Here is a 27782-nt window from a genome sequence, read left to right as displayed (position 1 = left end):
GTCCCCTTTGAGGGTTTGTATCTTTGTGTCAGTGACAGAGACCTGCAACATACAAATGATGATGATACTGGCAGTAATGAGAACTTCAGCAATAAACACCAGGACATGGTGACAGGCTTTATAGTGGGAAATTACATTAATATTGATTAGTGAACAAGTGGCCAACTTTACTATGCATATAGTGTTACCATACATGGCTATTTTTAAATGTTTTATTAACCTTCTTACCTTATAAACCCTGATATTTAGGAAGCTTGAATCCAAGCCTACACCTCAGATCTTAGGTGGGCAGGCTGTGGATCTATACACAGTGAGCCTGTTTCAGTTACCTTTCTGTCACTGTTATAGAAACCCCCATAGAGAAACAGTGTAAGGGAAGAAAGACTTATCTGAGTCAAGTTTCAGAAGGTTCAGGCCATGGTTTCTCAGCCCCATTCACTTGGGCAGAACCTTATGGTGTGTTCCTGTGGAAGAGGAGTTTCTTTAGCTCCTGGTGGACAGGAAGAAGAGGGATGCACATAGGGACCTGGGGAAGACAGAACTCTCAAGAACTTGCCTCCAGCAAGTTGCTTCTTCCAGTTGCACTCAACTACCTGAAGTTCCCAGAACCCCAAAATATCACCACTTTTCAGAGCATCAACATTTTGAGGAGACATTTCACATCCTAAACCAAAATAGCCTTGTTTCTGTTAGCTGCTTCTCCCAATGCCTCTCTGGGCATGCTCATTGTCTGCACTGCTCAGAAGATCCACATTTCTGCAGTCCTCAGGAGGACAATGAGCATGGGGACAGGAACCCTTTCCTGGTAGTGCTAAGGGAGACCAGAAGAGTCCCTGCACAAGGGTGTGCCCCTTGCCGTGCAACAGGACAAGCTATCTCCTCCCACTTCAGCTGTCACCTCACTTTCTGTAGGATGAGTGCTCCCTTGCAAAGCTGTCCTCCTTTCTCCCTGGCTTTACTAAGGTGTAAATGACATAAAAATTGTAGGTGTTTAAGGTACACGCTGTGATATTTTAATGTACATGGACACTGTAACGTGATTATCGCAATCAAGTTGGGTAACATAGCCATCAGCTCATCTGGCTGCCTTGTTTGTGAGAGACTACTTCTGCATGCCAGACTTCTGCGCAGGATTACCAACTACAGTCATGGCGCCGTACAGCATCAACAGTAGCTTTTTATTTTTATTCAATGTGAAGCTTTCTATTGAACAAATTATTATTATTATATTTTTTTGGTTTTTCAAGACAGGGTTAGGGTTAGGCTTGGCTGTCTTGGAACTCACTTTGTAGACCAGACTGGCACTGAACTCAAGAGATCTGCCTGCCTCTGCCTCCCTGAGTGCTGGGATTAAAGGTATGCACCACCATCACTTGGCAAAGAAATTATTTTTTCATATAATATATTTTGATCATGTTTTCCCCCTCCATATCTCCCTCCCCACACAACTTTATTTTCTCTCTTTCAAAAGTAAACAAACAAACAAACGAAACAGGAAAAACAAAACTGAAAATCAAAACACAAAGGCAAACGACCAATAAGGCAAAACATACAAAAAACAAAGCAAAATTAAATAGGAAGTCCACAAAACTACACTGAGTTTGTTTTATGTTGGCCAGTTATTCCTAGGCATGGAGCCTGCCCTGGTAGCATACAGTATTATTCAACTATAAGCACCTCCCTAGTGCTGGAATTACAGACATGCTCCACAACGCCATGGTGGATGGAGAGCACATCCAAATGCACATGCATTCTTTTCCTACCTCCCATACTTATCTTCATTTCAACTTGCCTGCCTTCCTTTTCTTTCTTTCTTTCTTTCTTTTGTTCTTTCTTTCTTTCTTTCTTTCTGTCTGTCTGTCTTCTATTGCCTGTTAATAGACATCTCCCCTACCCTCAAAATATGTCTCAAAAATCAATTCCACATGGAAATCTACATTAGTTAAAAAATTTCCCTTTAACTGTCCATGGTAAGACAGAAAGCAAAAGAGCCAGAAAGATGTTTGCTGTACAAGTCTAACAACCTGAGTTGGGTCCCCGGACCTCACATAAAGATAAAAGATGAAAGGAGAGAGCCAACTAACCAACTCCATAAAGCTGCCCTCTGACTTCCATGTGCATGCTGTGGCTCATGCCACATATATGAAATGCTTAGTGTACATATATGTTTGTGCATATATACATCATGCGTGCATGTACACACATGTAATAATGATAACAATAGATGATTTTCTAAAGGAGAAATTCAGAAGGAATGCAAGACTCCCTTAGAGTCGCCTGCTCTGTAGAGAACTCGCCCTTTCTACTCTGCAAGACCAGTATTCATCTATTCATGAGAATGGGTCACCCATCAACTACTTACCTCCCACTACAACATGACCCTTATAAATTCCATCATACTAGGGACCAGGCTTCCAGCACATGGACCTCTCTCTGTGTAGAGCCAGGGGAGTGAATGGACCATACCCACCCTATGGCAATAGCTATTCTAACAGGAAATATCTCACGGTTCCAATGTGCATTTCAGTGATAATTAGTTGAATTAGAATCATATGTCTTCTTCAGAAAATGTTCTGTTCAGTTTCCTATTCATGTTTAGTCAGGTTGTCCATTGCTGTTGAGTTAAATGGGCTCCACAAAACACTCAAACTTTAATTTTTCCTGTACCATACTGTTGGGGTGATGATATACAGGATAATTTGCCTCAGGGCTTACCTGTTTCTTCAAACATGATGAACCATTCTCTCCTGCAATAAGTATGGCACCATTTGTGGGTTGGTTTGTTTGTTTTTTTATCACATCCATAGGATACTCTAAAACATGCAGGGTTAGTGACTCCGTTTTCATTAAGTGTATTCTTGTCCTACCTCACAATCCACTTTCATCCCAACTTGCCTTTCTTTCTTTTTTTTTTTTTTTTTTGGTCTGTTACTATGCAAATTTTAAGTTCCCTTCCTTCAAAACTCAACTCTGCATGGAAGCCTACTTTAATTAATCCCCTTTCAGCTGCTACTTATTCCTCTAGTGTCTTAGAGCTGAGCTATAGTACTAATGGTCAGGGTACACACACTAACAACCACTGTAAATTATTATCCCTAACCAGGCATGGTGGCCCACACCAGTAATCCCAACACTCAGGCAGCAGAAGCAGGTGGATCTCTGTGAGTTTGAGGCCAGCTTGGTCTATGGAGTGAGTCCAGGACAGCTGAAGATACACAGAGAAACCCTGTCTTGGAAAAAAAAAAGAAAGTATAATTACCCCTAACTTACAACTGAGGAAACTGAGACTAGAGTGTTGTGTTCAGGGTCACGCAGCTATGATGTGGTTAATTCAGGGCTCCTACCATAGCATATGTGACTACAGAGCCTATGGTCTTTCCCAGCAGACACTGTGGTGCTGCACAGGCTTGGGGATGACTCCTGTGTAAACACAATGCCCCCTCCCCAGCACACAGCAGAGAAAATGTCTGTTCTCTTGCATTTCCTCAATATGCTTGTTGAATTGAGTTGAACAGCTTAAAGCCAGAAAAACACATCTCCTATTTTTGTTAATATATTCTATCCTTGTGCTCAGCACATAAGGTAATCGTTAAATGTTAATGACTAAGAGAAATGGAATAAAATCAGTGTTGTGGTAGCCATTTTTAAGCTTTAAGAGTTTAAATGTGCAGCCCGTATACTATACCACAGCTGGGAGCACCATATTGCCATTAAGCCAGAAGGTGGATTCACGGGATGGGAACATTGAAAACAGACACCACAAGAATGGTTAACTCAGTTTTCCAAACCACTTTCTACAAGTAGCTGCTCCCCACCACACACACACCCATAATAATTTCACAATGATTAGCTAGCCTGCTAGGTGAGAAATCCCTGACAAATAATGTAAGAGGGGTTTAGAGTAACCGCTCAAGTATTAGGTCAAAACGGGGGAGCGGGGGGAGGACTCAAGGGTTAGGTCAAATGGTAGGGCCTCAACAGGTAGGATCATTCTCCTCCGGTTGATCAAAAATGTAACTGTGCTGCTGTGGATGTTTGTAGCACGGGTTTTATCCTCGCCCTTCTAATGACATGATAGGAGGCAGCCACATCCAGTACATATGGGTACCTGAGGGTCTACCGGGTGGGCATGCTGTCTTATGCTACCAGTGTCTGCTCCTTTGCTTTCTTTGTTCATAACACAAAATGTCCTGTGTCTTGTTTTGTTTTGCTGCCAAGCCCTTGCTATGTAGCTTTTTAACTTAATTAAATATATAGGCAATTACTGACACCATCTGTCTTTGTAGAAAAAGAACAAGAAGTGGCACAAGAGCCTGGAATTCTGAAGGCGCTCCTTTAACAAAATCTTCTAGCTCTATTAGCAGTGTTTGTTTTTAAGAGCCTTCGGTTATTTTAAATTAATTATGTTTTTCTAGTAAAAACTAATTTGAGCAAACTTAAAATGTGATGGCATTGATATGATGTTTAAAAAAATAAAATATCAGGTATTGCATGACTTTTCAGTAAAACAACAATGTAAACATGTGGTTGAACATCTGTTACTAGTACAGTCTAACACAGCACTTAAAATTTGTTATAAAATTACATGAATCTTTTGCATAAATAGAAATGTTTTAACAATATGTATGTTACTTTTAACGTATATTTCATTTTCTTAAACATAAGATTTACTGTACTGACTGTTGCATCCAAATCCTTAGGAGCCAATAAAAGACACCCTTCCTGAGAGCTAATCTGCCTGCCTTGCCACAGTCCTAACTGAGCTGGAGGACCCACTTAACAGAGGACAGTTTTTAACCTCTCAAAGTTTCTATTCAAATTTCTAAGTATATAAATGATATTAAGTCAATCACTGAAATCTGTTCAGGCAGAATAAGGAACCTTTACAAAAAAACAAACCCAACACATCAATGAAACCCACCCCCTCTTTAGGGAAAGCACAGAAGACAGAATGCTGAAGAAAGCTGAGCTCTCTTCAGGCCAGCAGCTACCTCCAGGCTGGACAGCAGAACCCTTCCCCACACGTGGACAAAGCATGTGTTGACTCTCTTCCACTGTTTACCAGTGCAATACAATTCCTTACCCTCTGCAACAGACATGTGCAGAACATGAAGTTGTTTCTAAAGCTGAAAAGAAAGATGGTTTCAAAAAAAATAACGTGAAACTTCTAGTCACATTAAAGACCTAGAGTGTATGCCACCCTGAGTTCTTGGGGGTAAACATCAATGGATGAAAAAAAATTGGAAGGACATATGAAAAAAGCTATTTCACAGTTGCTTTCTATGTAAAACACTTAGTGGGAACAAACAGTTAAAACTCAGATTTGATACTTAGGCGCAGTAATTGAGAGCCTTCTGGTGTATTCTCCTGAGATGAAACAACACATTAAGAGGCAGTATGGTGAGTGGGGGTAGAAGAGAAGTAGAAAAAATAGGATAGAAAAGAGGAAGGAAGGGAAACTACCTTCTTCTGGTTAATTCTGTTTGTTCATTTGTTAGAAATCTACCCAGGGATCAGTGACAGCCGAAGGTCAATATGGGGCAGAGCCCAGGGAAGGCAGGCAGGAAAGCAAGACTCCCCACACTGACTCAGGTGAAAGTCCAGGGTGACTTTCAGTCAGCAGTGATCTACTAGAATGTCTTCCAAGGCCACAAAGCTTCACCCATGCACTTCTGGAAATAGGTTCAGGGGTTACTAATCAGAAGTAGGAGCCTTGGACAGCATTTCTCTGTCCTTACACATCTGTGGAAATACACATTCCCAAAGTGCTTTACAGATGAGTAATGAGAAAGTAAGGCAGAAGGGTGTTAAGTGTCTTCCCCCAAATGCACAGTAAATTGGGGGCCCTCCTGGCTTTAGAGCTATATAGTAACTGGTGGAGCTTCCTGACATGACTTCTCTGGCCAAGCAACGTCATCATCAGGACCAAGCATGGGAGGGAAAACCTGTGCTCTGGAATTTAGCCCAGCCCTATCTTAGCTAGGAGCTGAAAGCACATTCCTGGAATCTTTGAGCCTCTGTTTCCACTTCTATTAGACATATATTTAATATCTACTTCACAAGGCTGTTGTGAAGGCGATGAGAACACCACAGTGCCTTGCGCTTAACAGCCCTTGGTACACACCCACTTCCCTTCTTTCCTTTCCCTGCATTTCCTTGCTGCAGTCTGTCCTACATGACATCAAATAGGACGTTTCCTAAATAATACAGCCATAAAAAATGATGACATAATATCTTGATAAGATGCCCACTCTTTCAAACACATGACTCTGTAGGCAGCAGTGGCAAAGTAGAATCCTGGCTCACTTCCAGCTAACCAACCTCCAAAGGCTGCACTAGGATAAACACATCACCCAGAAGTCATGCCTCCACCACCACCAAATTAATCAGGATTTACTAAATTATGGGACTAAACTGATGGGAATGAGAGGGTCCCTGTGGAGGACATAGAAACTTGGAGTACCTGATACAGTCTGTGGGGAATGAGCAGAGAGAGAAGGTGTAGGGTATGTCCAGGACACAGTGTTCCTGTGCCAGGTGCTCACCAGTATAACCAGCTCTGCTTTCCTTGTGGCTCTGATGGTGCCCAGCCCAGAGGTCCTGACACAAAATTAACACCTGAGGTGCAGAGCAGGAGGAAATAGCCTGGCTTTTGAAAGAGTGACACTGTCCTTAGAGGGCACTGAGTCTACCTGACACTATGCATATGATACTATGCTAATGAGTTCTTTCTCCTCATCCCATGGCTGCTTAATAAGCCCTGTGTATAGTTGGTCACTAGTTAGCCATAGTGTATGTGGCAGATATTTGTTGAACGTACATAGAAAAGTTTTATAAGGTTCTGACTTGAAGAGTACCTGGAGCAAACCCAGAAGGCTGTTTGAGAGGTGGTTTATCAGAGACCTCTTCATTCAGTTATCATTTATAGTCAACCACATTCAAATTAGGGACACACGGGTTTGTGCAAATGTCTAATACTACAGTGGGCCCTCTGGAGACTGGGTTGTGTGGATGCATGTTCAGCAGCTTTACTGATATACCTTATGCCATAAAGGTCACTTTTTCGAAGAAGACATTTAGTAGTTTTACATGTATTCAAACTTGACACAACATCGCCATTGTCTAATTTTACGTTTATTTTACTCCCCACCCAATGAGAATAGAACCGTTGGCAGTCGTTTCCCATCCCTCTCCCCCTTAGCCATTGTGAACTATTCTCTGTCTCTCTGGATTTTATTATCTTAGGCCTCTCATGTAAGTGAGATCATACAGTGGGTGGTCTTTTGGTACTTCTCTTTCAAGTACAGTGATTTTGAGGTTCACTCATGTGGCAGCAGGTGTTGGTTGTACCAATCATTCTCTTTCATGGTTCAGCAGTATTCTTACTCTATGGCTATCCCACATTTTGTTTTGCCACCAGTTAAAGGATGATTGTCCTGGTTACTGAAAGAGCCTGGCTGGCACAATGTGGTTTGGGCCGTGATCCTTCTTACTCCTGACTGCCAGAGGCAGTTACGGCAGACTCAGGAGCTCAGCTGTTTGCTCTAGAATTTGTTCTTAACTTCTTCTCAGATAATGGAAAGAAAATGATCTTTGCTTTGAGCATTCATGCAAGTTTTTGCAGAAATATGCTTCCTTTCTTTGGTTGTATGCCTGCTAGTGGAATGGATAGGTTGCAGGATAAACACTGTAAGTTTAGCTTTTGAGGATTAACTAAGACCTCTTCCCATGTTATTTAATCGTCCAATGAAGACAGACTGGCATGACTTCTATCAGGAGTGCCATGCTAGGTGTTAGTCAGGATACAGAAATGGAAAACAGGCTCCTGTTCTTAGTCTCAGTTTCTTCTCTAGGAATTGCTCAAACATAAATAAAGCAGCCTTGGACGTAGCATCAAGAGCTCTGAGCCGTGCTCTGAACGCTGCTCCCAGGGATGTCTCTTCCTTTTCCAAGCCTGGCCCCTAGGCTCTAAAGCAGCTGGGCTAGACCATCTACAAAGCCATCACCTTCACGATGCATGTTCCTTGCCCACAGAGTCTGCAACCAAAATTATTGTTTATGGGAGATTATAGTTTATTAGAGCTGCTAAGTAACCCAGGGAGGAAAGAGGACCTGCGCTGGAGTGCATTGTGAGGGCTGAGGCCTGTGCTGTGTGCTCTCATCCTCACTCAGAGAAGACCTTGCTTTGCACAAAAGTCCTCCATGCCCATAAGGACTGCACACAGGAGCCCTTCTGCTTTGAAAACTCCTTTTTTAGAGGTCATTTAAAGCACATGATAATTGCCACTTCTCAGAGGAGCCAATCGTCACCAGTTCTGATGTTGACAGCCTAAAAGTGAAAGAGCACCATGTGAGGGTTCCACACGGATCGCAGGGAGGAACAGGCAGTCACTAGTCCTATAAGAACTGGTTACAAAAGTTAGATTTTCCTGTTTATTAGTGTTTAGTGCTCAGTGTCCAAATAAGAAAATGGCCTTCCAAAAAAGACAAAACAAAACAAAACAACTAAAACAGGAAAAAAAAAAACTGAATGTGTAATTCTGTACACTAAGATTATAAATAACACCAGGTAGGCCATCAGTTTTTAATAACACAAGGATCATAAATTGTGATGACAGAAGAAGCTTGGAATAGTAAACCGAAAATGCAAGACTGTATTTAAAATTGTGTTTTAAAGTGAAGAACAAGTGCTGCTGTTGCTGTTGCTGCTGCTGCTGCTGCTGCTGCTGCAACTGCTGCTGCAGGTTTAAACTTCCATTTTTTTTTTCATTTAGACAACCAAATCAATTTCTAGTGTGATTTTGGCATATCCTGAAAGAACTTCTAAAGTGGCAGAGAAGCTTCTGGCACCATGAAGAACGCTGGTTTATTAATGTTGGTAACTACGTGTCACAGATGTATGAGATCAAGGGTTACAAACTTGGGCTTTGCTCCTGGTCAGTTCCTCACTTAATTACAGGAAATCGGTCCACCCCCGACAGTTCTCATAAGTGAGGAGGTGGGCTGATGAAGTCAGTCTAAGAGCCATGGCACCCAGGGTCTTTCCAGCTTTACAGGTGTCTCACTTGTCTTCATTGTGTCAAGTGTGTCCAAATGCTCCCCAATGGAATCTGATCTAAGCATTACTTCTTAAAGAGTTTTGTTACATTTGACTTACATATTCTTCTTTGTGGACACTTTTTGAACACTTATTGTTGTTTTATTTCAAATTTTCATACTTGAAAGCCATTAATTTTTTGTTTTGCTTTGTTTTTTCAAGACAGGTTTTCTCTGTGTAGCCTTGGTTGTCCTGGAATCACTCTGTAGACCAGGCTGGCCTAGAACTCACAGAAACCTGCCTGTCTCTGCCTCCTGAGTGTAGGGCTTAAAGGCTTGCAGCACCACCACCCAGTTGCCATTAAATATTTTAAAAATCTAAATAAGCTTTTGAAAATCACGGAAGTCTTAGGCATGATGGGTTACTTGGCCTTGACTGCTGAGAGTCAGGACCCAGGTGCTTGGTTGGCTCTGATCGCATAGACTCTAAGAATCACAATAAGGCTCTGAGCAGGGCAGGCGATGTCCGAGGACGGATGCTTTGTTTACAGATGGCTGCATGCAGCGTGATTTCTCATGCCCTAAGGGCAAATCATTTTTTTCCCTTCCCATTTTTAAAAAATATTTTATTAATTTATTTATATTACATCTCAATTGTTATCCCATCCCTTGTATCCTCCCATTCCTCCCTCCCTCCTGCTTTCCCCCTACTCCTCTCCCCTATGTCTGTGACTGAGGGGGACCTCCTCCCCCTGTATATGCTCATAGGGTATCAAGTCTCTTCTTGGTAGCCTGCTATCCTTCCTCTGAGTGCCACCAGGCCTCCCCATCAAGGAGACATGGTCAAATATGGGGCACCAGAGTTCGTGTGAAAGTCAGTCCCCACTCTCCACTCAACTGTGGAGAATGTCCTGTCCATTGGCTAGATCTGGGTAGGGGTTCGAAGTTTACTGTACATATTGTCCTTGGCTGGTGCCATAGTTTGAGCAGGACCTCTGGCCCAGATCTGCCCATCATTATGTTGTTCTTGTAGGTTTCTAGGATCCTCTGGATCCTCTTATTTCCCCATTCTCCCATGCTTCTCTCACCTAGCTCAACCATGTTCGTGGCAGCCTTATCCGTAATAGCCAGAACATGGAAACAGCCTAAGTGTCCCTCAGTAGAAGAATGGATAAAGAAACTGTGGTACATTTACACTATGGAATACTACTCAGCTATTAAAAACAAGGAATTCCTGAAATTTGTGGACAAATGAGTTGAACTAGAACTGATCATAATGAGTGAGTTCACCCAGAAGCAGAAAGAGTCAAATGGTATATACTCACTTATATCTGGACACTAGCCAAGGGGCATGTTCCATGAAAGTCTTCACTTACCAGGAAAGTGGGTCAGAGGGGAGGACATCCTATTGGGCAAATCATTTTAACAGGAGAATGGGGAAGGACTCCAGGATGGACTTTAGCTGCTTCAATTGTTGATCAGGGAGCCTTCTAGAAGACACTGGGCTATCCCAGAAATTGCCACTAGGTGGCAACAAGCCAAGAGGCAGCTGCTTCCTCTGTCTACTGATTTTTTTTTTTTTTTTTTACGTGATGCAAACAACTCTTACTAAATATCACAATCATATTAGTAGTTCAGTAATTGAGAATTCTTTCAGTGTGGTGCACCCACTTATTTAAGGATTGTCATGTGTGTCTACCATACAGCGCTCAATGCTGTCTGGCATTTCAATGATCCTAGACGGGGAAGAGATGTCATTTACATGCCAAGGACACAACTTCATGTTCTCGGGGAAGCTGGGGCCTGTTCTGCTCCCTGTCTCTCATACATGGGCAAGTATATCAAAGTCAGAGTCTAGCAACTGAGCCCTCCCACTGCCCTGAATCTCTCCCACTGTCTCCACAGTCCTATGGGAGGAAGGATCATGGGCTTAACAGACGTGGCTCTGTCAGACCCCTGCAGTAATAGTGTCACACACTATCTCATGTAGTCTCCTTGCAACAGAGCACAGGGTTCCACACCATTAGGCCTGTTACATTTAGTTTGATTTGACAGGACTAGATATTGAACCTAGGGCCTCATGTGTGCTAGGCACACTAAGCTGCAGCCATGCTTTTGGCCTGTGTTAATAGATAAGGAAGTAGGCCCAGAGAGAGGGAACAAAATTGCTGAAGACCAGACAGCAGAGGCAAGTCTGGCACCCTCAGCAAGTCCTTGTAACTCTGGTCCAAAAGTCTCAACCCAGGAGGCCATTTGCCTCCCTTAAACCAACATCATCTTTAGTCCTCTTTATCTTCAACTGCTGGCATCTGTCCTATCCTTCTCAAGCTTGGTGCATCTCGGCTGAACCATGTGAGAAACAGGGTGACCTGTCTCTGCCACAGTCTCTTAGATAAGGTCCTATGGACCTTACCTGTCTCCTCAGCCAGGGAAAGCCTGGTACTCCATGCTCAAAAATAGACATCAGAGATAAGCAGCCTCCTTGCTAGGGCCTGGTTTGTCTTGAAGCCTACAGTGTAGCCCAACACATGCTCCTAAAATACAGTGAGAAAGAAGAGGTGCCTGAGCTCTCATCCTGTCCACCAGAACAAAGTGTCTCAAGCTGAACACAGCTAAATCTGAAGCCTGGATTTTACCCCTTAAGTAGTCCTCAGTCTGTCCTACTAGGGAATAATCCTTCCATTTTCTGGAGAAACCAGAGATATCTTTGATTCTTCTGCTTCACGTCCCACATCAAACCCATCAGTATGTCCTTTGAGGCCTGATTTTGAAATGTGTCTGTGTCCTTTCACCCCTAATGGTTTCCACACTGGTCTTTGCACCACCATCTACCACCCAGACTATGGCAGTGTCATCCTGACTGGACTCCTTGTCACCATCCTTGCCACTCATGGTCCCTTCTCTCATTGAATATCAACTCTTCAAGAATACACACCTAAGCATGTCACCCATCTCTGCTCAACATCCTCCAGCAAAGTCCCAGCCTCTGAAACTGTATGTAGGAAATAAGTCCTCTGCTCACTTCCTAGTCCAGCCAGAAGAACATGCTGAACCTCAGCCTACCCACAGCTGGATTATGCTAGCCCCAGAGGTGCTAGACATATAACCTGGCGTCTTCAGCTGAGCCACTGCTGTGCTGCCCATGGTTCTGACAGACGGCTCGGCCTTTCTCTAGGAAGAATCAAATGGTCCAAAAATAGATTCCCCATCGGATTTAGAACCATAATCTGAACAAAAGCATGGGTAAGGGAGCTCATTCCTACATCCCTCAGCCAAACAGGCTGCTGAGGAGAGGGGCCACATATCACAATTTACTCTGAAGGCCTGGTGCCAGCTCTGAAGTAGGTGAATTCTCAGTGCTGCATGTATCCCTTAAGAATGGTTAATTTGGGGGATAAGTCTTTTTAAAATTTTTCCCACCAAGTGGTAAATCTTTACAAGCCCTAGTTAGTCTCAAAGACGCACTCGGACCATAATCTCCAGTAACTAGTCAAGGGACGTGTCACCCAAAAAGGTGACTTAATTTTGAATTACAAAAGTATATCTCAGACACTTGATAGTATCAGTTTGGATCATCACCCTTAACTTCCCGGAGCCTCAATTTCTCTATAGAGAAGAAAAGGGGACAAAAATATGAAGATGAATTTGTAAAACATCTGCAGAATCTTAGAGCTCACAAATTCTAGTTCTTTAATGACTACTATCTAATCTATAAACTAGCTCCTCAGTCTCATCCTTAGCCTGATGCTAGCAAGAAGCAAAACAAAACTCTTTGCCATGGAACTTTACATGCACTTGAAGACGATTACAGAATGTAGGGCCAAATTACAACTGCCCACATCTGCATGCTCCACCACCCATCCATCCTGCCTGTCACCAGGAAGAAGCAGGAGCAGCAGCGGTGAGCAGGCCGCCTCCATCTGCCCAGAATACCTTAGGCAAAAAGAGCTTTATATTAAGTCTCTCTCTTACCCTTTCTTGCACAGGAGCATGTTATTGCCTTGTCATCCCAAAGAATTTGAAAGTAGAACAATTCTGGTCTGTCTCAGTTCTCTGAATACAGACATAACACAGTCAGGGAGCTGGAGAGCTAGGGCCTCCTCTCCCCACACTGGGCCCTCCTTCCTCTTTGGGGAAATTGCAATGGACTAGGGATTGTTAAGCTATGTGCATTTATTTTCTAGAAGTCCCATTTTTACAAGTTACAGAGATAAAAATAATCTTAGCATTTTTACTTAACTCATAATAGCTATAGCAGTATCAGTTCAGCATTCATTAGCATAAAATAATATTCATGAGGTGTTTCACATCCCTTCTTATCTCCTCAATCTTGGAGATCCAGCATGTGTTTTTTCATTAACAGCACACCCCAATTTGTACCAGCGGCATTACAAGTGCCCAGTGGCTACAGGTGACTGGCAGCTACTGTGTTAGACAAAGCATGTCTTGAATATGTCTAAGAATATCCATCAAAGTACAGTTACAATTGTTAATACTGGCACTGGTGGTCAATGTGTTCTAATATTCTCGTCTAGTCTCTCGTGTGCATATTATTTTTGCAAAGCTCAAGTCATGTTGCTTACACAACTTCTTCTCTTCTTTTTTTGTGCACGCTGTATCATAACGTTACTCACAGCCATCATATCTCATAATAATATCACACACAATCTCATCATTTAGATATATTGTATTTTTTTTTATCTAATGCCCAAGTGCTGGACAGTTGTAAGTTTCAGTATTACAAGTAATGCTGAGGTGAATATTTTGTGTTGTTTGTGTTCTTAAGGCCTTGATGTGTGTTTCCCTAGCATCCTTGCTAGTTTCGGCAAATTTATTTTTTAAAATCACCAAAGAAACAGCTATCACCAAGTGATTTCTGGCGAGAAATAAGACTTGTAGGTTCTTGTGTACCTTTGATGCTGGGCTGTGGCCCAGGTGGAACCCCTTACCACCTATGCCAGAGCTGTTCTAGCTATAAAGTAACCTGATTGTACCGGGTGTTTTACTTAAAAGCCTTTCCTGTCCTATCCTTACCTTCAAATCTAATCAATTAATCCATCAAGTTTAGCCATTACAAGCCATCATAGCAAGTCATGATCCCTTCTCAGAGTGCTTTTTGTACAGGCCACTGTCATGGCTTGCTTGTGACAGAGTATGCACTGCAGGGAGCTGTAAGTTTTTAAAGTTAACATTGAATTTTAAACTTAAAAATTAGATTAAGTTAAGAGGCAATGAGAACAAGGGACAGGCACCAAGGAGGTGCAGGGCCTATCTGTTTGATCTGAATCTGGACTCAGCTTTAAAATGTCCCTAGAGGCCTGCTCCTCAGTCACAGTATGGGACTGGAATAGTGGATGCGTCCTGTGTTGCCAGCCATACCCCACACACTGGGGGCTTCAGGAAGACAAAGACTTAGCAGCTTCCCCTAAAGGACTAGCAATCTAGAGGGGGATATTGGAACCCCTGTACACAAACAAGCATGCCTTGGGCAATGTTTTCAGCAGGGAAAACCAGATGGAGAACGGAACAATTATCTGAGCAAATCAGGCAAGCCTGCTGTTGAGGGAAAGGCGTAAGGAAATGTGGAAATGTGTTCTGTTTCCTTTCAGAACCAAGGAGTCAGGGCAGCCTGGGGAAGCAAAAATACTGAGCTCTAGAAAATTTAGAGCTCTGGCCATGCTCTACCATCTCAGGCATACTAGGAAGCACTTTTGGATTTCAGTACCCTCACCAGTAAAATGGAGATAGAGTTATCGCAGCCTTGCCCAAAGCCTGCCACCGTGGACAAACCAGTTACAGCCCAAAGCCTGCCACCGTGAGACAAACCAGTTACAGAAATGGTGCCACCTGACAGCCACATAAAGTATGCCTCCTAAGAATCTTTTTAAAATACAGCATTTCCCACTATTAGTCCAGGCTGGCTTTGAACTTAAGATCCTCATCGATTCAGCCTCTTGAGTGTTGGGATTATGGGATGGCACCACCGTGCTCAGTGACGAATCTGTCCTCTTAAAGGGGATGTTTAGTAATCATAGGTAACATTTGTGTTCTACTTTAACAGGCAATGTTATATATGTTTTAGTTTTTTGTTCTTTTTTTTTTTTTCTTCAAAACTCCATGTAGTAAGTATTACTGTTTGTACCTGACACTTAAGGACACTGAGACTGAGAAAGCATCAGTACTAGTCTAAAGGTATGCTGCTTGTGAGGGCCATGTACAGGTGCTCTCACTCCTTGGTTCTCTTTCTCTATACTGCCTTCTTATCAAAAGCCTTAGCATCAAAACATCAATATCATTAACAAAAAATATCAGTAATATTTTGTATATACATCACCTTTTTATCAAAAGCACCAAAGCATGACAAGAGAAACTCAGGAAATGGATACGCAGGAATGCAAGTTCACCTTCTCCTCCTAGGGAACAGGAGCTGCCCCCATCTGACTTACAAGCAATGCCATACGGCGGGAAATATTTAGGTTGACAAATAGGATGTTTACAACTGCAGCAGATACTTGGCAGTTAGTTTTTAACAATTGTTGCAAATGTGATTTATTTGCTGTTATGAAAGAGGATTACTGTGCGAATATGACCCTGAAATTAGCTTCAGTTTAGCAAGGGGCCTTACCAGCTTGACCTCTTAATATCCTTATAATGACGCCATTTACATTCAGTGCTTACTCAAGTCACTCACTGCTAGATTTGTAAGAGAGGAGTCCACTCTAGGGCAGATGTATTATGTATTTTAACATACAGAGTTGGTGAGTGGGGCACTTGTAGGCTTTCCAAGAGGAAGAAAATATTTAATCAAATCTTCATGAAAATGTGTTGGTTTCCAACTTCCTATGGTGAAAATGCATTACGGCTAATTACAGCATGCTCCAGAAATACAATACTTTGTTTTCTCCACAAGACACTTTCATGGCATGGACTGCACTAAACAAGAACATGTTCTGATCCTCTGTAACTCTGACTTTTAATTTGACTGGAGCATTGGTGCAACAGCATCAATGTCCTCTCCTCCAAGAGCTGTGTGGGCCAAACAGAAATGAATAGAATCTGAGTGCTACCCCTTACTGTGTGGACTTAGGTACCTCTTGAACATTTTTTAATTTGTAGCATGTGTCGTAGTTTAAACTAGAAAGATTAGAGTGTCTGTGAAGTACCTGGCACACCAGATATTCTCCATCTGTGCAAACCATGGCTTTATTACTAGTTTAAAGCTCAAATGTCACCTTGGGAGGTGGCCTGGACTCCACAAAGCAAACGCAGTCTGTCCTATCTACTTCCATAATCATTGTTATAGTGGACATTACACTGTGCTGTGGGTCACTGAACACATGTGGATCTGTCATCTTGATGGCATGGCCTAGACTCTCTAGTGACTTGCATGTTCTACCTTAAACATTCAGCTAAGTTGGATTCTAGGAATCTCACAGAAGTCTGAAGTGACAAGTAACCTTAAAGGAAAGGGAGGAGGTAGCACATGACCTACTTTTGTCACTTCCAGTTAAACGCATAGTAGATGCTCAGTTATTATCTGTCAAATAAATTCATGACCACCACTCAATTATCTATTAGCTATCAGCAAGTGTATAACTAACCTGTCTGTGTTTCCCAGCATCTAAACTTGTATTGCGTCATAGTCCTCTCACAGTCCCAGATGTTACCATCAGGCCACTGTTGAGGGCACTGTGAGTTGCAGGCTGATAAGGTAAAGATGGTAGTGGATTTACTACCTTATACCTGTAACTTCCTGATCAGAATCACGTTGAAATTCCCAGAGACATCGTGTTTTTTCCAAAGTCAAGGCAAGCTCTCTTTTCTTACTCCATCCTATCTGCACTCACTTTTCCACTTTAGTTACCACCTTCTCTAGCTTTTATCCAATCTCAATAGAGAACATTTGTCCTGTCCACCTCTGAAATGACAAACCACAGGCCAAAAAACAAAACAAAAACAAGCAGACAAAAATGCACCAAGATCTCCATTAGATTGTCTTGGCCAGGTATTTTCATTTTTTTAAACGTCCTACGTATCACATACATTCTAATGTAAGACACAAGCTCTATACTTCAGCTGTGTGATATAGAAACAGAAGCAAAGACATCTACTCCAAGAATATTCATGGCCACTTGTTTAGTTTGGCCTGTTGACCTAGTTGGGACTGATGTGGCTTTCTTTCTTCTCCCATCTCATCAGACCTTTACTTCTCTGACTCGTGTTTTACCTAGGTATGGACAACAGGCCTCAACCTCTCCTACAGTGACCAGCTAGCCATGACTCAGCTCACCCTGTACCTGACTAATGGCCATCTGGATTGTAGTCTGAGCACCCTGGAAGTGCCCCGTTTTGATCAAGATCGAGGAAAGAAAAAGAAGCGGCTTAGTATCCAGGCTGAGCTGGTGAGCTACAATTCTTTCTGGTTGGTCTGGCATTCAACAGTACTCAACTGCTAAGTGAGCAAAGAGAGAATAAACACCAGACAGGTCACTGAGCCATTTTAAAACAAAGTCCATAAATGTGACAATCTCTGCCATAAAAAGGGAGAGGCCACCCAGAAAGAGGAAGCAGGGTGTGAAAGCCTGGAGGCCACAGGCTTTCCGTTTGGTTATCTCCCAATTTTCTTCATATTTTTCTATACAGCCAGCTGTTTTTGACAGCCCTCATCCCTATTTTTCTAGCCCTCATTTCCATTTTGAGCTTAGAATTCTAGACCCAAACTCTTAGACTTGACTGCTCAGAGTCTTCAGGTGAAGCTATTTAAAGCTGTATGCTGTCTTCCCCTGTACATCCTCTTGGAGACCAGAGAACCCTGTCTGGAATGAACCTGTCCATGCTGCCATATTCCTCTGAATTCATATGTGCTTTAGTCCTGTTGTGTCTAAAAGACATTGTTTCCTTGAAGTCATCTATCCCCTAGGGCTCTGAAGAACCTTTCTGCCTCCTCTTCCACATAGTTCCTTGAACCTATAGGGGAAGAGTTTGATCCCATTTAGGACTGAGTGTTACAAAATCTTTATCCAGTTGTGGGTCTCTGTGTTAATTCCTATCTGGTGCCAGAAGAAGCTTCTCTGATAATGGCTAAACGAGTCACTGGTGTATGGACATAGCAGAATGTCATAAGAAGTCATTTTATTCCTGTTTTCCTTTAGCAGAACAACAGTATTTGTTTTTTCCACAGGTCCATGGCTTATTCAGTCTCAGGTTCTTGGCTACCTGAGCACTGTCAGGTATGGGTTCCATCTCCTGGAGTGTATCTTAAACACAATCAGAGTGGTTGGCTACTCGTACAAAATTTGTGCCATTGTTGCACTAGCATATCATGCAGGCAAGATCACTACTGTAGACTTCAGGGTTTATAGTTGAGTTAATGGTAGCATGCAGAGTACCTTCCAGCACCATGAACACTAGTCAGTAGGGGCGAAGGCTGTAGTTGGGCACCAGATTGCCTTCTCTGTGTTCAATGCAATAAGGTCATACCATCAGGCTATGGAGAGTAACCAACAGCCTTGGCAATCACCTGAGATGTTTGGGGGTTTCCATGAGCTCCTTTGGCCAATGACTCAACCAGATGTGAGCCATTTCTGGCACTGGAGGTTTCATTTTCTATCCTGGATTTTAAAAAGATCAGGATCCTATGGTTTTCCTTGACTGATTAATGAGTCCTCCCATGATCTCTCTCCCTTTTTACACCATAGTCTCCTTTGTCATCACTAGGATGACAGGCCTTGAGATCTGCTACTGGTGAGGTTTACCAACTATAGCATCCAGGATATAAAGAGTGATCTCCATGAGGAGAGTGAGTGCTTGTGAAAATAGCTAAGCAGGTCATTGAAAAAAAGAATAAAGGTCAATAGGGCAAGATGGCCCTTGGTATAGGGTGTGTTTGAGGCTCTGCAGACACAATTGTCCTGACTGCTACTGAAGGGTTTCTTATGTCTTCCTAAGCAATGGCTTCCTGTCCTTCTTGAAAATTAAGTGCTACCTGACATCCAAATATATTAACCAGATGAAGAATTCCAAGCCGGTATGGTGGCAGACATCTTTAATTCTAGCACTCAGGAGCAGAGGCAGGTGGATCTCTGTGAATTCAAGACCAGCCTGGTCTACAGCCATCAGTATTTAATGGACTCTATCTCATAGCCTTTTGGGAGCAACATCTCCTATTTTTCTGCTAAACATCTTCAGCTCTAGATGCCTCTTAGGCTTACAGGAGCCTGTTTGACTCTTCCCTCTACCCGCACAATCCTAGAGAGGCTGTCGATGTCTTGAGCACTCATGTGGCTTCTTTTTTTTTTTTTTTTTTTTTTTAACCCATATCAATCCAGCCTTCCAGTGAGATTGCAGCCAGGGCCTTGTTCCTAGGGATCACCTCAATTTTTGTCTATTGAGAAGCAGAACTGAGCTGGGTATGAGGAAATTGCCTCTACATGAAGTGTCTCTCCTCACCAGAAGGATCTGTGGAACTCTTGGTCCAGGGCTGGATGAAAAGATGAAGTAAAACTCTACGTCACTAAGAAGCTGGAAGCTGAGTTGGTAGCAGTATAACCTTCTAAAGACAAGCTACTGCATCAGAGTGTGTCTTTGGGGAGCCATGCTAGTAGTTGTACCTCAAATCAGCAGCATTCCCCATTTTCCTCCTCTTGCCTCTAGGTGTCATTCTTAGCTATAGACCAAGAATGGGAAGTCTGTGAAGACTTGTGGTTCCTACTCCTCCCCCCATCCCTTAACACTGTGATCAGACCAGTGGCCTGAGAGGGAAATCAAGGCAGGAAGGAACTGCGGGGGGTCGGGGGGGGGAGATGGAGACCTCAGGCTTGGGGCGAGTGCAGTGAGAAACAGACTTCTCAGGAGGCAGGCTTTATTGAACAGCTTGTTTAACTGGGAGGAGCAAAGGCTATTATTTAAACCTTTGGGGAATGGGTAGAGGCTTTTGTTGTGAGTGTACAGTATTGTCCAGGGTCAAGGTGCTGGGAATGTTACTTGCATGAAGAATAATTCCAGGTGCTTGCTGGATATGATCTTATAAGGTTATGAGGAAGAGAAGAAATTTAACCTGTAACCTGGCCACCACGCTGTGACCACTTCAAAGGTGGCAGAGGTGAGGACCCGAATGCAGGGACATGCAGGCCTGGGGCAGGGGAGGGAGTGGTTTTTACTCCTACCTCTCTCAGATGCGAGTTTTAGGGTTGGCCACTACTCAACCCCATTCCTGTTCCAGATCAGCTCCTCCCAGTTCCATGGTGTCTGGCCCCACAAAAACACTATTATATACTTTTAGGAACTGCTTACACAAAACAGAAAAGCATTGTAAACTTTAAGAAGTAAAATGTTTCCAGAATCATGACAAAAAAGCTATTCTGGGTGAGAATAAACTTAAAGCGCTTTAGGTTTCAGAAAGCAATAGATTCTGCCAGCCTGAACCACTGTGTGTGTGTGTGTGTGTGTGTGTCTATGCAGGCCCCAGGCATATTTACACATACAATAAGTTATTTAAAAAGAAACATGTACATATGTGTACACAGTACAATTTTCAGCCAACCTGAAACTTCCTAAGCAAGTATGAACACACTCTGATACTGTCAGGCTCACAACCAGGCCCCTGTTAAAGGCTGAAAGAGGAGAGACAAGGAGTCACTGTATCTCAAGGACGGCTTCTATGATGATGAACCCACTCTATCATAGCAGCACACTCAGAACTAAGAGCTATGAAGTAAAGGGCTCCTGGTTTGCTTCTATTCCTTTAATAATGTGCTGTGTTGAGACAAAAACAAACAGACAAGTGAACAAAGACCCTGCTCTAGACTCTCAGGGGAGCTCAGGGATGACCTAATACAGACTCCTTTACAGCCAGCAATCCAACCAACAAAATATATTTGATGGCATAAATAAAGCCTGAGAAATCCCAGATCTTCACATTTTAGAAACAGAAAGGAGGGCTGGGGTGACGGGTTAGTGAGTACAGTGTTTGCTGCACAAGCATGGTGACCTCTTTTCAATATCCGGCACCCACGTAAAAATCTGGGTGCAGTGCTGCCTGGAGGAATCAGTAATCTCCAAGTTCAGTGAGAAACCCTGTCTCAAAAGAAAAGAGTGACTGAGGGAGACATTCAGTGTCCATCTCTACCTTCACATGCATGTGCACCCGTGTACATATGGGTACACACACACACACACACACACACACACACACACACACACACACACACACACACACACACCCCAGAGGGCTCATTTTTAAAAACTTTTAATTAACTTCGAAATTGGGATAAAAGATCACCATTTTCTGTCAACTTTCACTCTTCCCTTCCCTTCCTGGACCTTCTAAACCACAGTTGCTCAGTGGCCATAAAAAAAAGTCATCTTTGCTAACATCTTAAAACAACCCAAGTCATTTATACGCGTTTGAACAGATATGATCTGTAATGAATGATTAAGTAAAACCTTTTGTGTTAAATTATGATGTTAATAATGACTCTGTCTCCTGTAATTTATTTTGAATTCTCAAATGCTTCGGGTTTGATTTTGATAGAATGCAACCGCATCAGAGTTTATGTGATGACTTTATTTTTAGAAGTCCTTCGTTGAAGGCACACATTTCCCCCACTACTGCTGCTACTGTAATTATGTACAAAACCAATCACTCATTAGAGTTAGGATACATTATCTTCTAGACAGATGAGGCTAAATAAGCAACACATTAATAATTCAGAGAGCAGTTCATTATGCATGTGGATGCCTGCTTCATAACTGGAATAAGAACCTCATCAGCCTCTGCCAACCCTTAAACAATAGTTCTGTGTTATTGCAGCCACATTCCAGTTTACGCTTGTTAAACTGCTACTTGGATTATTTTATCAAACATTCATTTATTTGTGGTCCCTTACTGCCGAGAACAGATTTTGGAAGCTCCTTTTTTAAGTTAATGATTTGAGCAATGGGTGTTATTAATTCTCAGAATATTATAAACATGATTAATTTTCAGGCAGAGATTTATTACATAAGGATTTCAGCTATGTCAACTGAAATGCATCACTGTCAAAACAAGTATCATGGTGAAAATAGAATGCGCTCCACACTTCAGACGCTGTGCTCAGAACTAAATCAATTTAAATTGTGGCTGAAGCAAAATTATATTCTCCAGTGAAAAGAGTATTCTGGGCTTCTTTTATTTAGCTTGAAGCATCCTTGTTAGATTGTGATTTAGAAAGGTAGTTTAATAAGACTAGACTAACAGTGATAATATTGTGTGTGCTGTTTCTTCTGTTTTCATGGAGGCTAACTTCCTGAGATCTCACACATTCCAGATGCAGTCAGTGGGAATTTCGAGTAAAGAGTGTTGATCTGGGATTCAGGGATCATGAATTCTGATCTTTTCTCTGGCCTCAGTTTCCTTAGTTGTAAGTAAGGACAGGCTAACCAGTGCTCAAGGTCTCCTGAGCAGTTTGATTTTGTGGGTCCTAGAGAATGGGGTTGTCTGTAGAAAGCTGGCTGCAGAAGACAGAAGGAGGAACACAGCCTGGGAGTAAACAGGAAAGGCCAATATCCCATTCTGCAGCCTTTCTTGAAAAGGTCCTTAGGTTGGTTTTTATTGTTGTTGCAGAAACTTCTAGAAGGGGGTAATATTGCTATGGCAGGCCATACCTAAGACTTTATCAGTTATCACTTAGCTGTATCAGTCAACACTCAGCAAGAATCAATTAGAAGTAAATTCAGAAGGTCTCTCATCCAACACATGAAGCATGAAGGAAAATGGGACAAGTGGCAAAGCGCTCCTGGTTTATGAAGGGCAGTGCCTGGCTCTGCCACAGAGCATAGGGTGAGGGCAGCAACACAGTGCGCTAAGCCTAACCCCACATGTTCTTCACCAAAACCCTCACAGGAACTTGCTCATAACCCAATATATTAGGCATGAACTATTATGTTCATTTTTAGATATGAAGATTTGTGTTAAGAGAAGGTAAACACATGTTAAAGATTATTTAGCAAGCCAATGGGAAAGCCAAGGTTTAATGTGCAGGCTGTCTCAGAGTCAGGGCTGGAGTTCCTAGGCGCTTCAGTTCCTTCCTAGAAGCCTGATCGAGGCTTCAGAACACTCTTTCCAAAGGGAGAGCCATGTCCCTGTGACTGAATCGCTTTCCAGTTAGTGTCACCCACTGTCTTTCCATCTGTCTGAGCTCAGCCAAGCTCAGTGACAGGATGGGCTGAGTGGTCATGAAGGAGCTGTAGCATTTAAAAGGAAGCATGAGCATGTTTCCTAGGCAGCACCGATGTCTGAATAAGTAACAGGGAGTATGGAGAAGATCAAATCGCTTAAAACCATGAGCCATCTTTTTTCTAGAAATGAGCGGTTTATATACTAAAACATGACCATAATATACATTTTTACAAAGAAAACCCACAAGGCCATCTACAGGTGCCTTTAGAGTGGCTGCTCCTGCAGGATGATGAGGGCCTGGTTGGGTCAGGAGGCTTTTCAAACATACATGGAAATTGGTCAGGCCTTAAAGTCTAATGTAGTCAGTGAGTAGAAAGGAAGAGATGGCCTCTGTTAGTAAAGGCATGCCTGAGAAGACCTGTGGTTCCTTTAGGGCATGGTGAAGAACCAGAAGGCAGGGGTTAGAACAGTGCACTGAGACTCTGGAAGAGTCTGCCCACTAAACGAGGCTCTGGATTTCAGCTTGAAGGCAAGGAGACGACCCTGAAGACATCTGAGTAAGAAAATGATGCTTGGTTTGAGGAAAACCAATAAATCTTGTGGTGATGGTCAGAATCCCAGGAGACAAGTGGTACCAATAGAGGAAGGAACAGCCTAGGAAATAATATTTATTTATGGTCTAAATTCCTTTCAAAGGAATAGAGACAAGAATAGTAGGTATGAATCATCAGACTTCAGACACAGTGCTAAGCGGGGCATTGTCAGATTCAGACGTTAACTGTTAAATTCAGGATTGTACAGATAGTCAATGGCCTCACAGGTTTTGAGCCACTGTGTTCCTGACTCCACATGTTCTGTCCACTGTGGAATTCTCCTTGTACCCTCATCTCTAGAACTACTGGGTAATAAACTCACGGGCTGTGGTGTGACAATGATGAGAAATATATAGCAACTAAGAGACATAGCAAATATCCTGAGTCTTTTCCTGTTCTTCATGCATTTTACACTCAGGAAATGAAAAGAGGTGTTATGTGTGGCAGGGGCGGTGGGTTGGGGGGACAACAGTTTGTTTATACCAAGCAGTGGCCTTGGGTGGCCTGGTCTTATTGACATCCAGAAGTCACATTCTGCTAGTCCATGAGCTGTTTTGTTATGCTTTATGACCAAGAAGCACAGTACAGAGGGTCATCTACCTACCAGCTACTTTCCTGCCTCTCTCATTGACTGTGCCATAATACTGCCTGTGACTATTTATATACTAAGGTAGCGTACGTTTAGAAGACAAAAATTACCTTGGGTGGAATTACCTTGTGAATTCATGGTAACTACCACACAATTATATGCTCAGCAGCTCAGTGCAATCCCAGTGTGCTTGCAGTTCACATCCATGTGCAAAGGCTTGGACTTCTGCTGCGCCTTCACTGTGAAGGCAGGTGGATGGCACAGCCTGGGACAGTAAAGTCTAGCCAGCTGAGTCGAAGCTTCTCTTAGCTGGCCCTTGTCACCACAATGTTGTGAATCATGACAGCAGTTATGCACAGCACATTAAAAAAGAAAAAAAATAACTCAAGAAAGAACTTTTGAAAATTTGTACTACAAAGAAATAACTGATAAATATTTGAGGAGATAAAATTCTTGATGTGATTTAAGTATTGTGAAATGCATACATGTATCAAATATTACTTGGTACACCACTGATAGGAAAAACAGTTATGTGTTTGTATGTCTGCTGAAAATAAAAACATCCTAGTAAGTACAGATGGGACAATCCTAATGGCAATATATGACTCAAAATATGTTAGCCTGTGAGGGCCTAACATTTGTTAGGGAAAAGCATCCTCACCCACGGTCTGACAGGGATGTTCACATATAGGGTTTGAAATAAATGTTGATGAAAAGTCACAAGAAAGGGAGACATATTATAAAAGATGACTATAGAATTTGGTCATATGTACGTGTCAGAAAGGAAGAGGGAGCAGGAAGAAAGACGCAGAAGGCTTATGGAGGAGTAAAGATATCTGTTCTCTGATGGGACTCAACCAGTCCCACAATACTTCCTAGACAGAGCCTGAGATCTGTCTACAGATCTTCAGGAACTCCAAAGCCAGTTGTGTGCCAGCATTTCTTTTGACTTCTGTTTCACATTGCTGTGGAAGTCCAAGCACCTGTGGGACCCTCCAGCTCAAGACCTGGGCCAGGAACATTCATCTTTTATAACCCTAAAGTTGGTCATGGCTCTGAGTGCAGGTCTCCAAACTCCCAGTTACCTCACAAGAACAGCTCACTGGCCAAAACAAATATAACATGTTACAAATGGAGTGCTGCAAAGCTGCTAGCATTCAATATTTTAATTTGTGTAGATTAAATTGTAAATGTTTTAGAACGTATAAAAGTACAATTCTCTGGGCCTACTATAGCCAGTCTGTGGGATAGCTTCCAACTGAGGGATGCAAAAGCAAATGAAAGGCATGCAGAGTGGACGGGCCGCTTAGGAAGAGGGAAGCGGTCATCAGGAAGGAGAGATGGAACGAGGAGTAATAGGTGAGTATAACTGAAATTCATTGCATACATACATGAAAACGCCATAATGAAACCCATTTGTCTGTATAATTAATATCTGCTAGTAAAAACATTTTTTTTTGAAATAGCCATTTCCCAACAGAAAATTCAGTTAGCCAACCCCAAAATCGGCTCTCTCTAGAAGAAGGGATTTTTGTGAACACACAGTGGCTTACTTCCATAAGGGGTAGTAGGAGAAGAGAACAGTTCGCTGGCACTGTCAACACTGTGTCATGTTGATAATGTGTTGGTCAGCTTTGAGAGAATAATCTTCAAGGTACAGGGTTATTTAGCTTATAGTTTGGAGGTTCCACTCTTGGTGGACTAGCCCATTTCTTTGGACATCTAGTGGGGGTAACAGATTACAATAATAGAAGATGCATGGTGGAATAAAACCATTTTGTGAACCAAGAAGTAAAATAGAGACTAAAATAGACTATAGACTAAAATCCTTACAATCACTTTTGAGGTATGTCTCCAATGACCTAAGGATCTTCCACAGACTCCTACCTCATAATGCTGCATCATCCCTTAACAGGCAACTTTCAGGAAATAGCATCCAAAACACAATAGCATAGACCCTGGGTATGAGGTGATAAAGACTGTGGTTTATATTTGTGTCCTCTTTCTCTCAAAACACACTACTCCAGTCCCATCATGAGAAAAAAAATCAGAAAAAAACAAGTCAATAGGAATTTTATGAAAAAATGAACCAATACTCCTCAAAATTGTCAAGTTCATTAAAAAAAAAAAAAAAAAAAAAAAACGGAACTCTGAAAAACTGTGAAAGCTCCCAAGGAACATAAGGAACATAAGATTGCTGAGTATAATATCTCACCAAATATAAGATGGGATCCTGAAACAGGAAAGAAGAAATAGGGAAAACTCATGAAATTTAAATGAAGTATGAACTTACGGTAGGTAAAAATAGTAAAGTAGCAATTTGGGTCTCTAGTTATGACAAATGTTCCAAAGCAATGTACTATATTAATAGCAGAGTAACCATGGTGGGGTAAACACTTCCGTGCTAGTTAGCAATTTTTCTGCAAATCTATAGCTATAATGTTAAATTTTGATTTAAACATTTTCAGAGTCTAACTCTCAGTTATGCCTTTTTAGGCATCAGAAACCAGTCGCTACGCAGTGATGACCACCCAGCTGAAGCACCACAATCTCTCGCTGGTCTTCTACTATGTCTTTCTCCAGATTTGTAAGGCCCATGGCATTGGCTATGACCTCGAGGTATGAGTGGTTGTAGTTATAGTTCTTCAGAGCTGGGCCCAGCAGGTCTGCGCACGAGCTAGGTGGCTAGCAAACCGCTGCTCCTTCAGAGAGATGATTTTTAAGATGAGGTAGTACATTCAGAGGAAGCTTAGGTGTCGTGCAGGACAGGCCCCTGAACAACAGCAGCTCCACAGGGACAGTGCTTAGTCCCGGAAAATTCCCTTCCTCTCTAGACTTGAACAACCACATCGCAGAGCAACAGGCCAGTTACCAGATTTAGGAGTACCCTGGGGGCGTGTCTTGATCCTGCAGCAGGCATGCATCCTGGGCCTTCAAAGCCTACCCACTGCTGCTTGCTGAGAAATAGCCTCTTGGTCTTCTCAGACAAATAGAACAGACAGCACTGAAAGAGTGACTTAAACAGCGAGAATTTGTTTTCTCACAATCAGAGGGTGGAAGTCCAAGATCAAGCCACTTGTAGAAGATTTGGCTCCTCATAAGAGGACCTAGTTGTTTGCTTGTAGACTGCCCTCTTCTTATGTCCCTAACACACACACACACACACACACACACACACACACACACACACACACACACCATGGGAGGTGATGTCTTTTGCATAAGGGCACCAGCTCTAAAGGACTGGACTCTTATTACGTCATTCAACTTAGTCATTTCCTTAAAGGCCTTGTTTCCAATATAGTCACATAAGTGTTTTGTTTGAAATACAAATTAGGGAACAACAAAATGAAGTCCTTATCATCCTGTTGTTTATATTTGATGATTTCTCTCAGGAAGGAGTTCT

At 42.4% G+C, this 27782-nt stretch overlaps 1 protein-coding gene across 1 annotated transcript in view; it reads left to right on the top strand.

Moving 5' to 3' along the window:
- Iqch (IQ motif containing H) overlaps window positions 1–27782 on the top strand; it is a 189672-nt gene that overhangs the window by 139911 nt on the left and 21979 nt on the right. Inside the window, exons 18-19 of the mRNA XM_051155744.1 lie at window positions 17268–17438; window positions 26873–26995. Coding sequence (XP_051011701.1) covers window positions 17268–17438; window positions 26873–26995 — 294 coding nt within the window. The remainder of the gene's footprint in view (window positions 1–17267; window positions 17439–26872; window positions 26996–27782) is intronic.

This window comes from Acomys russatus, chromosome 14, assembly GCF_903995435.1.
Source record: "Acomys russatus chromosome 14, mAcoRus1.1, whole genome shotgun sequence".
Lineage (NCBI taxonomy): Eukaryota > Metazoa > Chordata > Mammalia > Rodentia > Muridae > Acomys > Acomys russatus.
The sequence above is the reverse complement of the archived record's forward strand: the minus strand, read 5'-3'. Positions and strand labels throughout refer to the sequence as shown.